The following is a 15,897-nucleotide window of genomic DNA, read 5'->3' as shown; positions in this document are numbered from 1 at the left end:
TGGTAGTAGGTGGGCTTCCCACACGGTCTTTGCTAATTACTCCTCATATGCACGAGGTACGGCCATTTTGGTTAAGAAGTATACACCTTTTCGACTTGCTGGATCCAAGGCTGACCCCCAGGGGAGGTATTGCTTGTTATGGGGTAGACTGGGACATATGTCGGTGACACTAGCATGTTGTTATGGGCCTAACGTAGATGACCCGCAGTTCTTTACTGCTTTATGGGCTGCGATTGTGGAGACGGGACCACAACACCTCATATGGGGGGAGATTTCAACACGACCCTGCACCCCCCCTTGGATAGGTCACACCCCGCCCCCCACCATTACACCAATGGGCGAGAAGTCCTTAGAGCAACTATTGCTGGTAACAATCTCATAGACGCCTGGCGTTCACACTGTGGGCCTAAAGGGGAAGGTACACACTTTACAGCGCAAGCTAAGTCATGGGCGCGGCTCGACTATTTCCTCCTGACCTCACATCTCTACACGGCACTGGTTCACGCGACGCACCTCCCCAGGACATATTCCGATCACTCCCCCGTTTTTATTACGTTGTCTGGCTCTGAGCTGGGCCCCCCGGTAACGGCGTGGCGTATGCAACCCTCTATGTTATTAGACTCGCACTTCCAAGAAGAACTCAGGGATGAATGTCTGGATTTCTTTAAACGAAATAAGGACTCCGTCCAGGACGTTGAGACCATATGGGACGCGTTTAAGGCCACACTCCGGGGCTTATGTATTTCAAAAGGCTCGGGAGTGCTCCAGAGCATACTAAATAGACTACGCGGTCTCGAGGCTGGCCTACGGAGTGCAGAGGACCGCCTCAGAGCAGGCCCTGACAATGCAACCCTCGCTACCATACGTGAAAAACTGTCAGAGTACTCCGAGGAGGCTGCCCGCGAGGTAAAGTTTAGGAACAAGTACTGGGTGGCCAGGCGATATGGAGAGGGTGAGAGACCTGGGAAGGCGCTGGCGGCGACGGTTAAACTAATGCGCTCGCCTACTGTTATACTGGAACTTCAGACTGCTGAGGGGCTAGTACTCAGGGACACAACACAAATTATGAACGAATTTGTGCGACACTATGGTGCGCTATACTCCTCTAACAGGGCTGGCGAACTTTCACTGGACGATTATTTGGCAGATGTCTCCTTGGGGTGGTTGAGCGACGCACAGAGAGCCTTTTTAAGCGCTCCGTTTGAATTGGATGAGGTCAGGGAGGCTATCATGAGTATGAAGTCGGGTAAGGCCACTGGGCTGGATGGCATCCCCATTGAAATCTATAAAACGTTTATTGACTTCATGGCACCAGTGCTGCGGGAGGTTTATGAGGATGCGCTAGAGGTGGGCCATCTCCCTGCATCCATGAGAATTGCCCTTATTACATCCCGGCTCAAGCTGGGTAAATCCGCTTCCAGCTGCGACTCCTACAGACCGTTGTCCCTGTTAAATTGTGACGTGAAAATTCTTGCAAAATTGATAGCAGTACGCATCAGCCTCCTCCTGCCTGATCTAATACTTCCGGATTAGGCCGGATTTGTCCCTGGCAGGGCGACATCGCACAATCTCCGTACCTTTTTTTCGGTCCATGACTCCGTACACGAAGACCTCCCAATGGCTGCCATTTTCTTAGACGCCACCAAGGCATTCGACTCGCTCGAATGAAGTTCTAGAGCGAATGGGATTCCCGCTTATATTTATTTCCTGGATTAGATTGTTATATACGAATCCGACAATCCGACGGCAAGGGTCCTCATGAATGGGAAACTGTCCTCTGACTTCCCGATCTCCAGAGGGACGAGGCAGGGTTGCCCCCTGTCTCCACTCCTTTTTTCTATAGCCACTGAACCCCTGGCGGCTAAACTGCGGCAGCATCATCGGGACAGTGCACTGCGCTGTTTTCAGAGACAAATACTCGTCTCTATGTATGCTGATGATATCACCCTTTACGTTCGCCACCCTGGCGACAACCTACATCCCATACTCCGGGAATTTATACGGTTCGGTGCCCTTTCGGGAGTCCAAATTAACTGGAATAAGTTGTGTATCTTTCCCCTTACTGCCTCGACTAGTCAGTTTCCGCTAGAGTTCCCACTTGACTGGTGTACGGGGGATTTTAAGTACTTGGGTATACATGTGGATAAGAGTAGAAAAGAGCTGATTCGTGCTAATTATGGCACTGTGATGGACAAGATCAGTGGCAATATATCCAGGTGGATAGCACTCCCCGTTTCCATGGCTGGGCGGGCATTGTTAGTTAAGATGGTGATACTCCCTCAGCTTCTGTACCTTTTTATGAACATCCCGTTTCATCCAGGACCCCATTTCTTTCGGCTACTACGCTCGGAACTTCTCCGACTGGTGTGGGGTGGGAAGACACCCAGACTCAAGTGGGAGATCCTAGTTCGGCCATTCTCACAAGGGGGCTTTGGTATTCCTGATTTTGAGCTTTATTATCGGGCTGCTCAGGCCCACTATGCATATTTCTGGGTGCGTCAGCAGAGATATATGCCTCAACTGGCGGCTGAACACTGGTTAGCCCACCCGACCCCCATTGAAGGCGCTCTTTATTCCACGGTCGACGGCAGGGACAAGACTCCTAACACGGTGTCTAGCACGGTAACGGCGTGGAATTCCATTACTCTGCGGCTTGACCTACATTTCCTATATGCTCCCCTATTGCCACTGACCTACCACCCACAACTCCCGCTCCTACAGGAGGCTGGCTTCCAAAAATTGCTGAAAAGCATACATGTCGCTACATGGGGGGACTTGTATCGTGATGGCACCTTCCGTACCAAAGACCAGCTGTACGAGGGCATGCAACCGACACCTCTAGACTTGTTTTATTATATCAGGCTCAGGCACGGGCTACAGGCCATTACGCCTGACTTCCCCTGTGAGCCCCCAGTGCTTCTCCCCCTGCAGAACATGCTGCTTCACGACAATCCCAATAAGCTGGTAGCCACACTCTATAAATCTGTCCGTGCCAACATGACCTACACTGCCCTGCCCGCTAGGCACAAATGGGATCAGGATCTAGCCTTGACTCTTACAGATCCACAATGGGAATTCTGCCTGCAACAGACCGAGCGCATATCCTCCAACAGCCGTTATAGGATACTTCATTATAAATTCCTACACAGACTTTACCACACTCCGGCGCGCTTACATAGGTTCCAGCTGAGGCCTACTGACACGTGTGACAGGTGTGGGGCTCCTGGGGCTGACTTCCTTCACCTTGCATGGGGCTGTGCCGAAGTGTACAGATACTGGACCCAGGTGTTTCAAGCGCTGTCCAAAATGATACACATGACGGTGGACCCGTCCCCATTGTTGGCCCTTCTGGGGTATGTTGCACCACTTCAGGCGGCTCACCGTAAATATGTGGCACTGGCTATGCTTCTGGCTAAACGCAGAGTGGCGTGTAAATGGGGGAGAGGGAGGGCGCCCAAGTTTAAGGATTGGATGAGTGACATGATATACTGCCAGGAACAATTGCATACATATTCTGAATTGTTGCCACCTACTTCTAGGCCTACTGATATTTGGGCCCCATTACAATGTTATTTGATAACTGACCCACTGGAAGATAACGACACTTGAGGATGTTAGTGTGGGACACTGCTGTGTTGTTTCCTGGCCCTGAATTGAGAGTCCGGGCCTAGCTTGTCTGGCGTGATGTGCTTACTGCCCCCCCCCCCCCACCCCCTCCCCTCTCTCTCTACCCCCCCCCCCCCCTTCTCGGCTCGTTGTGTATTGCCCTCACTCCCACGATATCGCCCAGATGTCTGCCGGCCTACTAACTTCGATACTGAACCCTGCCATTACTTCAGTTGTAGACTCCGTCCTTCCCAGCTGCATGCCTCCCACGGACTGCTCTATCCGCCCGAGCACAGGTGTGCGCCCCCCCCTCCCTGGGTTCACCTGTTCATTGCACATGTTAATGTTGTCATAAAATTTCTAAAAATGGAAGACACTTTGATTTCGCTATGTAGAAGCTGCACTTGTCACTTGGAAACTGCTGTTTGACGCAATTGTATTCACACCCTTACATTTCTGTCATTGCTTGTTCTATATATCTGCATTGATAGCGGCCAGCCTCCGGGTTGTTGGCGAGACGCTGTGTGCTCCTGCAAGTGCTCAATAAATGTTTTGCACCAAAAAAAAAAATAATAACTCTCTGGCGCCAGGGGAAGGCCCAGGTTCTTCTTCTCCATGGCTTGTGAAGGCTCCGCACTGACAGCTCTTTAGGTACAGAATAAAAACTTCCGACAACTGAATCGCTGGAAAGAGAGGACCATACACATGACAACAACGATCCTGGTGATGTCACACGCACAGAACAGGGAACGTCGAACGTGAACAACACCAGGACGCCTCCCTCTCTGATCGTATTGGATCACGGTGCATGCGCAAGCACTGTGCTTTAACAGCACGACGGATGAGGTGCGCTCGCTAAATTACAGGTTTCTAAATAAAAGAGCACTATCCGTCCACGCTTGCGCTGTCATTCTAGGCATGCTTCTGGTCATCGGCTGACCACGCTCCACACGTCAATGGTTGTGCTTTTTGGTCAGGTTGGTGCAACTGCGGAAATGGTAATGCCGGGCGCGAAAGCAGTGGGAGCGCACGTCGCTGTGAGCGTGCACATTGGATCGCCGGAGAAGACACGCCGACCTCCGAGGCTGCCTGCTGCCTACACTGACCCGCTGCAGAGGGAGAGGGACACACGGAAAAAGCCAGGTGAGTGGGTGGGGGGCAGAGGGTGTGTGTGTGTGTGTGTGGGTGTGGGTGGGTGTGTGTGTGTGTGTGTGTGTGTGTGCGTGTGTGTGTGCTTCCGTGTGGCTGTGTGTGTGCGTGATTGTGATGTGCACGGCTCGGGGGGGCTGGCTGGCTGGGCATGCGCGTCCACGATGTGCAATCGGCGCTCGTGCACCAGTCTATCTCCCTTGAGGAGCAACTCGGCGACAATAGGTCGAGAGAGCTCGACCTAATAAAAAACGAATGGGATAAGTGGGTGCAATTGCACACTAACTTTTTTCAACCTGTCTCTGATTTTAAGATGCAACCTATGAATTACTTGGTCACATCACAAAGTCTCCGATCGCAGGTTGTAGAGTGACCTTCAAAAGGAATATTAACGAGGCAGATTGCTATTTGCAGCCCCTGCGATTGGTTACTGACACAGGGATGGTAACCTGCAAAGAACAGCAAACCACCAATCCCTGTGTTTACATTGCTAAATCGGAAACTTTTTTTTAACCCGTTTAGCGCGGCGCAAAATCCGCCACTCTGCGGGCGGGCCGCGTCGGCCAAGGGGTGTGCACAGCACTACCGAGGTAGTGCTCGCGACGGCCGTTGGCAGCAGCTAATGGGTTAAACAGCCTATTTTCCTTAAAGGAACCAGTGATGAAAAAAAAAGTATGGCAAGAAATTGTGAGGAGCAGAGAGTGATCCCCTGGACTTCTCACTGCCTGTTCCCCACAATGTACCCGACACCAAAAGGTGTCCAATGGGGACACCTTACATTTTGAGAACAGTTACCATCTCCTTTGAGGTGTTAGTAACTGATTGGGTGGAGTGTGGTTGTTCCCATGCATCCACTCATGGATTGTGGTGCATTCCCAGATTTCCTAAGATTAGTAAACGTGGGAATACATGAAAACAGTCCGCCATCCCAACAAGGAGAACAATCTTCATTTCCTCTCATTATTACTTCTTTCTACGTGTGCTACATTATTCAGCACACTTAGAAAGAGGAAAATACCTCTGAGGTTTGTTTTTTTGCAGGAGGGTATCCCTTCCTGCACCAAAACAATTCTGTCTGTAACACAGGCACCCTTGCACCATGGCTCAAGGGTGTCTGCTTGGTGCTAGGCTGCACATAGGTCACCAGCTTAGAGAGAAAGCAAAAATATGCCATATCTTAGCAAATATATTGTATTCCTGCTTTCTCCCTTTGAGGCAGCGCTGTAAGTTATCTTTCTGCATTGCGCCAAAATCTTAGTAACTCTGGGCCTTAAATATAATTCATCTTTGTATTTACTAAATTTTTTCTGTATATATTATTAAAAAAAAGATTTTGGGAAGGTCAATGTTGGACCTGAATTTTATTTCATTACTGTCATATACTTTTTTAGTAACCTATGTAAAATACGAGCGTCTCTGTAATCTGACGTCATTTCCTGCCCAGAGCCACAGGACACGTCTCAATCTCACTGTGCAATGTCTGCCTTGTGTAATTTCCACAGGGTGGCAACTGTGAAATACAGGGCAAGAGTGATGCCGATGACTTCCGGAGGCTGGTGAGCGCCATGGAAATCCTCAGCTTTAGCGGCGAGGACCAGAACAGCGTGTTCCGAATTCTGTCTTCCATTCTACACCTGGGCAACGTCTACTTTGAGAAGTATGAGGTAATGTGCAGGATGCGGCAAAGAGCCCCTGTTGCGGGGGTTGGGCGGAGTTCACTGAGTGCTATGTGGAACTCGGCAAAGTACAAAAAAAACTCTGCCGCGCTATGTGGTGCTCTGCAAGCGGCGTGGTGCATTAGATAAATGCTGTTCACGATGATTTTCAGTGCCCGATGCTTATCTGCACTGTGCAATCATCGCAAACTGCACCATGCACAGCCAAGCGCGCACTGCTTCAATTCTGCCGCTAGAGTAGATTTTTACTCGAGCGGCAGCTGTCTCAACGCGAAGGGATAGTTTCTCAACGCGAGCGGGCGCGAGCATACGCGACCACTCGCAATGAGAAATCTGAATGCCCGCGTAGAGAAATCTTGACAGAAGGTTGATTTTCAATGCTCACGATCGGCAACTTGATGTTGACGATCGCAAACGAGGAAAAATCTCGCAGTGAGCTGGATTTTCCTTGCTCGCGCTCGCCAACTTGACATTGACGAAAGCGAACGAGGAAGCTCCATGTAATGCGGAGTACAGAAACTCCGCGAGAGGAGCAGAGTTCACCGCCCAGATTTAGTGTCCATGTCCTTTTGGGGTTAAATCAGGGCCATATTTTCAGCATATCCATTCACTATGTCGACATTAGCATTTATGTAAACATATCCCATCTGCTAGCCCTCGTGAAACGACGTTTGACACCAATGTGTCATAGAATCTGTTTAGAAGCGATTCTGTCTGATGCGCTATGTGGGGCTATGCAAGCGGCGTGGTGCATTAGATAAATGCTGTTCACGATGATTTTCAGTGCCAGATGCTTATCCGCACTGTGCAATCATCGCAAACTGCACCATGCACAGCGCAAGCGCGCACTGCTTACTTTGTGCCGCTAGAGTAAATTTTTACTCGAGCGGCAGCTTTCTCAATGCGAAGGGATACTTTCTCAACGCGAGCGGTCCCGAGCATACGCGACCACTCGCAATGAGAAATCTGAATACCCGCGTAGAGAAATCTTGCCAGAAGGTTGATTTTCAATGCTCACGATCGCCAACTTGATGTTGACGATCTCAAACGAGGAAAAATCTCACCGTGAGGTGGATTTTCCTCGCTCGCGCTCGCCAACTTGACATTGACGAAAGCGAACGAGGAAGCTCCATGTAACGTGGAGTGCAGAAACTCTGCGAGTGGAGCGGAGTTCACCGCCCAGATTTAGTGTCCATGTCCTTTGGGGGTTAAATCAGGGCCATATTTTCAGCATGTCCATTCACTATGTCGACATTAGAATTTATGTAAACATATCCCATCTGCTAGCCCCCGTGAAACGACGTTTGACACCAGTGTGTCATAGAATCTGTTTAGTAGCAATTCTGTCTGACCACCTATCTTTGTAGGCTTTCTTGTGCTTAATAAAGTCAAGGAAAAACAACAATTAACTTTAGGAAGGTCCGTGCAGGTGTTCTCTCTGTTCTCTTGACTGATATTTATGCCACAAGAAAGCTTTACACAGCATCTCTAAACTAATGTTTTTTTTAGAATATGTCGACAAATATGTAGAAAATGCATGCTTGCCATTGATTTTGACATAACAGTATCACTGACAATGAGTGTAGGTACTGCAGGCAATCTAATAACACACAGCAATACTGATTAAAAGCACACAAGCAACAAAATACAATGAAGTGCATTTGCATCGCTTCAGAAATTGAAGAGTAGCAAGACTACAAATAAAAGCAAGCACTGGAAAAGCCAGTAGTCTCACCTTTCCCCTAACTACAGTACTTCAAGTCATTACTAAATGTACTTCTTGAGTCAAAAGCAACAGCTTAAAGCCTTTAACATGGCTGCAGCCCTTCAAAACATTACTCGATGTCCTTCGCAAGTCAACAACTGCTTAAGAGTTGTTACTAAAGGTCCTTGGTAAGTCAGATGCAACTGCTTCAAATGCCCTTTACAAAGGCAATGGGGTGTGACTTCAGCATAAAAATGTTCATATACACTTTTGCTACTCTAATGAATTGGGGATGTATTCTATAGGATAAGTAAATATGGCAATCCTGGTGTATGATGAGCAATCAATATTGCAACTTTCAATAAATGTCTAGATTATTACGGAACACTTGTGAACACTACCTAGTATGCATAAGTACTAGCAGTCCCTGGTTAACTCAAGTGCCAACAACCATATCAAACTACGTGTTTTAGGCGCATTATACTTCTGATGGTTTTTTAAAGCCCACATCCTTGTGCTATGGCAGGAAGAAACAAAATGTTAATTTTAGTCAAGCAAAGCACTAAGGATATTAGAAGAAAGGTTATCTTATTTAGTTATATACATATCTGTGTTATGATGGATTTTTCATGAGGCTTGCAAGTTTTTGACAAACCTGCAGCCCCTTAGTTGTTAGATGTTAGTAGATGCCACTTTTGAGTCAGATGCAAAATCTCCAACATTCTTTTACAAACCTTTAGTTCATTAAGTCAATATTAGGTGTCTCTCTCGAGTCAGATCCAACTGAAATCTCTATAAACCTGCAGTACCTTAAGTTGTTACTTGAGTTCCCTCTTGAGTCAGATGCAACTGCTTCAAATGACCTGCACCAAGCTGAATGTGTAAAGCTGAGAATTTTAAATGTGCACACCAATTTATTGGAAAAGTTAACCATGGGTGTCTATGTTCAGGTTGATCTAAAAGGGTATGCAATCTAAAGGCCGCCTTTAAGTAAATGTGCTTAAACACTGAAGTGGGCTGACCCATTCACCTATTGTGTGTGGTGTGGTTGCAGGGAGCATCATGTAAGTAATAATTTAGCAGCCTAAAAGATAAGGGGAATTGACTGCAAGCCCTTTATATGAATATAGTTTAACTATAATATGTTTGGAAAACACCGGGCTGGTAACTTTCAATCAACGTCTTGATTATGGTGATTTTCTAGCATAAACCACTAGCAGTCACTAGTTAATTCATTTTACTTCAAACATATTCTATTTTTTAAGTTTCCTTAGACAAGTGTGCCAATAGTCTCACAGTCACATATATTAAAGGCCATAGCCCTGTTTTATTTGCTGTTGTAGTAGGAAGAAGCAACATGTCAATGTCAGTGAAGCAAACTAAGGTGCCTTACGTGTGTAGGGGGAGAAACTTGAGCACTCCTATATGCAGAAACTCAGGCTGCTGAGGTCAGAAAGTTCAATTATCCAAACGTAGTCTGGCTGATATCATCAGGTATTTAATTAATCCATAGATAGAGAAGGAGAGTAGGGTCTGCTATCCTATGGTCACCCCAAATTTTTGCTTTTTGCTTCACTGGTTTATGACTTAATGTGGCTGTGGGCCTGCTAATCAGACCCACAGCCTGCTGTTATTTCTCTAAATTAATGCCAATGCACTCTAGGTGCATTACGAATTGGAACTGGTTCACCTTATAGGCCCCTGTAACAGTGTACTCCAGGTACCGAGGGCATAGGTGTATCCAAGGCCTACCAGGGGCTGCAGCATGTATTGTGCCACCCCTGGCCTGGCCTCCATATTTGACACAACTGGCTGATCACTCAGCTGGGGTAAGTTGGTGTAATCACCTCTTACTTAGATATAGTATCCCTATATCTAACCCTAACTGGACACATGTTAACCTATAAGCCACTCCTATGGAAGGCCTCAGCAATCCTGGAGGCAGAGTGCTTGGTTTCATGTGAGATGGTGCTCTAGCATGAGCTGAGCCTGTCTGCAGCTGTCGGGAACCACTCCCTTAGCTGTTCCGGGATATTGCCATACCATATACTCTTAAGTGCATCATAATCCTCTCAGTTATATGCTAACTTTGGTTTGCCTTTATCAAAACATGTCGCGTAAGGTGTAATACGATTTGGAATACTATCCCCTCGACAGTTCTGTCGACAGCGATAGCATTCCACCCTTCTAGCGGGACACGACATGTACATAACCTGAACCCCGGTTAAAGTTAACCCGAGCCTCAGCATCACAAAATGGATGCTGCCACCACAAACACAAGTCTGACCTCCTGCTGCTGGGAGCCTTCCAGCGAGGGAGGCTTGGACAAAGGGTTTCCTGCCTTGGGAGGTGCGAGCACCACCCCAGACAGGATTTTGTGTATTGGGTAGGACAGGGCTGAATAGAATCAGACATGCCTGGGGCACACAAGGTGTCCTCGTGCATAAGCCAGTCAAAACCGGTGCTGGGGCTTTCCAGCCCCAGTCCTGGCGCGGAGCTGGACAAAGGAAAGGGGGTGTAACCGCCCCCCTTCCTGGTCCCACCCAGAGGAGGGACCTAGCAGGTGATCCACCCCTCAGATTGGGAATAAGAGTGGGAGCAGTGTCATTGCACCTTAGATCATTCTGAAATCAACTTGAAACTAAGAAGACGACTGGACTTCGACATTCTGCTGCACAGAAGACTGAAGAGCATCTCCCTTGTGGCCTAGGAGTGGCCACCCTGTGAACAAAGGCACCATCCAGCAACTCGACGTCTGCTTTGCCGCCGCCTCCAGCCAGAGCCCGAGCCCAGAGCCCGACAAGACCCAGACTCCCAGACATCTCAGAGCCCGATCCACAGTACCTACAAAGAAGAGACCCATGGAGGCACAGAGAGACGTGGGACCGGACATCTCGAAAGACCCCCGAGAAGCTGACTGTGCAGCACCCGAGGCACCCTCGACGCTGTGCTTTGGGGTTTGAGAAGCCCCACAACCGAGAAACATTTGCACCGAAGATCAGCCCCCCAGCATCTCCACAATCTGCGTGGGGCCCTTTTGCACTTTGCCACTCGACGCGCCATCCCGGCCACTTGCCACGTGGCTAGCGGCCATCTTGGCGACAAAACCGACAATCAACACTGCGGGTCTGGTTGCTCCAGACTTGCCCTCGCTCCTGTAGAAAGGGGCACCCGCTCTGACCTTGCTGGTCCGAGTGATAAGCTTTCTTCACTTCCTGCGTGGCTTGCATTAGCCAAGGCCTGTTTGCTCCAATCAAGTTGCCGACTCCGCCATCAGCTAGAGCCTTTGTGGGACAGCTCGTGATCGACTCCTGGACGTCCTCGACTTCTTTGTGTCCACGTGGCTGCAGAGACAAGCTGCCCCTCATCGCCTTTTTGCACCCGACATCACCTGGTTCTATCCTGGTTCCACGGTAGTCACTGGCTAGTGACTTTGAACATTGTCCCCTCTGCTTTCAGGTCTTCACCACTTCAGATCCACCCTTGGATCCACCGGAACTCTTCTCGTCTCGACGCCTGCAGCATCTTCAGCTCCAAGCACCATCAACCAGCGTGACGAAACCCGACACTAATTCGCACCTGTGCACCCACTTCCTGTGAGTGAGGTAACTCAGCAACGCCGGTGTTCCTACACTGGTACACTCCTCTAGTGTATGTGTCTAAAGTTTCATCCTGCTAGGTTAAGCGGAAGGTTCCTTAAACACTAACTTTGTAACTTTTACGCACCATTGACATTGCATTGGTGTATGCGTGCACTTTAAGCGCTGCACCCGAGTCCCGCGGGCCTTTCCCGACTTCTTCACTGTTAGTCCCGAACAGCCCCAGCGATTCCCAAGGCCCTAGGCCTACTTCCTTTCAGCTAGGTGGTTCTTATACCACTATTTTAGTATATGGTTTAGGTGGCCCCTAGGGCTCATCCATATTGTGCAACTTTTGTGTATTTAAACAAACTGTGTTTTGTTTTAACACATTTGCTTCTGTGCTCATAAAGAGTATAGGGGATATTTGTAGTAAATACATATATATATATTTTCAATATATATCTGTGTGGTGTCCTTTCATTTGGTATTCAAGGGGATTGTGTATGGTAAAACGGCTTGCTTCACATGCCTTTACAGAGTTTAGCCTAAGCCTGCTTTGTCCACGCTACTAGGATAGCTGGTCTATAAGGTTGACTTACAACCAATCACCATAAGGGTTGCTTGGCATGGTACAAGGTGATCACTAGAACTAGTGAGCATCATATACCCGGCCAACTTCTCACATTGGTGAGCAGCGGTTGGGATTTGAGCTTGTTGTTGTTCTACCATTACAATCTTTGAGAGTATCATTTGAAAGATCATACAGGTACCTGCTAGGTACATATAAAACAAGACTAGTATACTTAAGTTCTACTGAACTTAGTTGTTGTAGAGGATAGGGAGTAGCACACCCTGACTACAACTACTAAATAGGTTTAGTAGGTAAACACCAGTGTAGGTAGATTGCAACATATCCACCCACACTAGAGCAATGTCTGGAGCAGAGGGGTCCACTGAACTTACTCCTGTTGAGAGTGACCCTCCAAGGGCACCATCCAAATTTGCTATGCTTAATTTTAAGGAATTGAGGCAGCTTTATGCCTCAAGAGGTCTCAATATGGGTCCAACCCCTACTACAGACCACCTTAGAGAGCTTTTAGACCAGTCTGAAGCTCTAAAGACCTCTAAACCAGACCCCACAGGGAATGGTGAAGGAGGCTCTCCCACTGAAGATGACAATACTGACACCCCTGTCCCTGTAGTCCAGATAGATGAGGATGACCAAGTCACTGGAGATACTCAGCCTGAGGAAGAGGAGGAGGAAGAAGAGGAGACAAAAGGGGGGAGCAGTGATTCTGATGATGGTAGACTTAGTCAGGTGCCAGCCAGCAGGCTTAGCCAGGCTAACTTAAGTGTATTTGGGACTGAGCTAAGGATGACCTTACCCAGACCCTCAAGTGGACTTAACCAGGAGCATAGGAGGAGGAGGAATCACTCAGGTGAATCCAATACCTCCCAGGCTTCTAGAGGTTCTCATGGTCACTCCAGAAGGGGGATGACTAGCCCTCAGAGAAGGGAACATGAGGCCAAAATGAGAGAGGCTGAGCTTAGGATCCAGAAGCAAGAATTAGATGTTGCCCTGGCCCAAGAGAAACTTGCTAGAGCAAGACAGCCTGGAGAGAGAGTGGATTAGTACCCACTGGTGGCAGCATTATCCCCAAGGATAAAGACAGGTCCTATGACAATAGAAACCTGAGTAAGATTGTGCCCCCCTACAAAGCTGGGGATGATATCCAAAAATGGATGACTGCTCTTGAGAGAGCCTGCAGAGTACAGCAGATCCCTCAGGAGCAGTGGGCAGCAATCTTGTGGCTCTCCTTTGAAGGTAGAGGCCGAGACAGACTCCTCACAGTTAGTGATGGGGATTCTAGAAACTACCTGGTCCTGAAGAGTGCTCTGATTGATGGGCTAGGCTCAACCACTGAACAGTACAGGTTAATGTTCAGAGAGACCCAGAAGACACAGACTCAGGACTGGTCTGAATTTGTTGAAAGTGCCACTAAGGCTCTGGAGGGATGGTTGCTGGGAAGTAAGGTTACAGACTATACAGGATTGCATAATTTAATTATGAGAGAACAAATCTTAAATAATTGTCAGAACCAGCAGTTGCATCAACACCTGATTGACTCAGATCTGACCTCTCCCCAAGAATTGGGAAAGAAGGCAGACAAATGGGTTAGAACCAGGGTTAAGCAAAAGAACCAGAACCAGAACCAGGGTGGTGACCAGAAGAAAACAGACCAGAAGGGTGGGGAGCAGAAAGCTAAAGACCAGAAGTCTTCAACAGGGCCCCAAACTAATACTGAGGGTGGGTCCCAAACTTCCAAGAAGAAGTAGAAAGAAGGTCAAAGAAAACCCTGATGTAGTACATGTAAAACACCTCTCACTGGACAAGTGAGTGTAAAATGGGTGGAGCCCCCAACACTGCAGCCCCTAAGGCACCTGCACCCACTAGTACAGTTGGCAGTGTTGGTCCACAAACTAAGGGGTTGTGGGTATCACCTTGGGAACTGAGGGAGATTCTGGCCTAGTCAGAACCCCTACACAGGCTGTTCTGATTTGTGATGGGGACATAGATGTGACCCCTACTATAAGTCCCAGTAATCTGGGCAAGTACAGACAGACACCTTTAATTAATGAAAAAGTGGCTCAAGCATACAGGGACACATGTGCCAGTGTCACTATGGTGACACCTAGCTTTGTGAACCCTGGACAATACATACCAGGTGACAATTACCTGGTGACCAATGCCAGCAATGTCACTACTACACATAGTGTGGCAATTGTTAATTTCTCCTGGGGAGGGGTAACTGGCCTGAAAAGAGTTGTGGTTAGTGCTGATCTCCCAGTTGAATGTTTGTTGGGCAATGACCTAGAGAGCTCTCTATGGTCAGAAGTTGAGTACAGGACTCATGCAGAGATGTTAGGGATATCATCACATGTCCTTGCTGTGACCAGGTCACAGGCCAAAAAGTGCCTCTCTGAACCTCAGGTTTTGGATCCTGGAACAATGGACCAAGCACCTTCCAAGAAGAAGAACAGGAGGGTAAAGGCTGTGCCTTTCCAACTGCCTACAAGTGAGGATCAGCCTTCACAGGAAGATGATCTTGAGACCCCTGAAGGAACTGTCCCTGAAGAACTTGAACCTGATCAGGTTGAGTTTCTGGGGACAGGGGGACCTTCTAGGGCAGACTTGGGGCAGGCTCAGTTAACCTGTCCTTCTCTTGAACCCCTCAGACAGCAGGCTGCTGCTGAGGCTGCTGGGAATGCTCAAGGTACCCATAAAATATATTGGGATGATGGGCTCCTTTATTCAGAGGGTAGAGACCCCAAGCCTGGTACAACCAGGAGGTTGGTTATACCTCTGCAATTTAGGGGCTTCCTTCTTACCTTGGCCCATGATATTCCCTTAGCAGGACACCTAGGCTAGAATAAGACTTGGGACAGGCTTGTCCCTCACTTTCACTGGCCTCACATGTCTGAAGACACCAAAGAGTTGTGTCGCTCCTGTGTAACCTGCCAAGCCAGTGGTAAAGCAGGTGGCAAAGCAAAGGCCCCCTGATACCACTACCTGTGGTGGGGGTTCCCTTTGAAAGAGTGGGGATTGATATTGTAGGTCCAATGGATCCCCGTACAGCATCTGGGCACAGATTCATACTGGTGGTGGTGGACCATGCCACCAGGTAACCAGAGGCAATTCAACTTAGGACCACAACAGCTCCTGTTGTGGCCAGGGCCTTACTTGGAGTTTTCTCCAGAGTGGGGTTTCCTAAGCAGGTAGTATCTGATAGAGGTGCCAACTTCATGTCAGGATACTTAACAGCTATGTGGAAGGAATGTGGTGTCAACTACAAGTTCACCACTCCTTATCATCCACAGTGTAATGGGCTTGTTGAAAGATTTAACAAGACCCTAAAGCGTATGATCAAAGGATTACCAGAAAAGCTCAGGCGGAGATGGGACATCCTTCTACCCTGCCTTCTGTTTGCTTACAGAGAGGTCCCACAAAAGGGGGTAGGCTTCAGCCCCTTTGAATTGTTGTTAGGGCACCCTGTAAGAGGACCCCTATGTCTGGTGAAGGAAGGATGGGAGTTACCTCTCAAAAAGCCTAAACAAGACATAGTGGACTATGTACTTGGTCTCCGCTCCAGGATGGCTGAGTATATGGAGAAGGCATCCA

General features: G+C 48.3%; 1 protein-coding gene across 1 annotated transcript in view; it reads left to right on the top strand.

The window, feature by feature from the left end:
- The window catches only part of MYO15A (myosin XVA), a 1,716,372-nt gene that overhangs the window by 214,326 nt on the left and 1,486,149 nt on the right, over window positions 1-15,897 (top strand). Inside the window, exon 13 of the mRNA XM_086939741.1 lies at window positions 6,258-6,419. Coding sequence (XP_086795867.1) covers window positions 6,258-6,419 — 162 coding nt within the window. The remainder of the gene's footprint in view (window positions 1-6,257; window positions 6,420-15,897) is intronic.

This window comes from Lissotriton vulgaris, chromosome 10 (assembly GCF_964263255.1).
Source record: "Lissotriton vulgaris chromosome 10, aLisVul1.2, whole genome shotgun sequence".
Taxonomy (NCBI): Eukaryota; Metazoa; Chordata; class Amphibia; order Caudata; family Salamandridae; genus Lissotriton; species Lissotriton vulgaris.
Note: the sequence above shows the minus strand (reverse complement) of the source record. Positions and strands in the feature narration are given on the sequence as shown.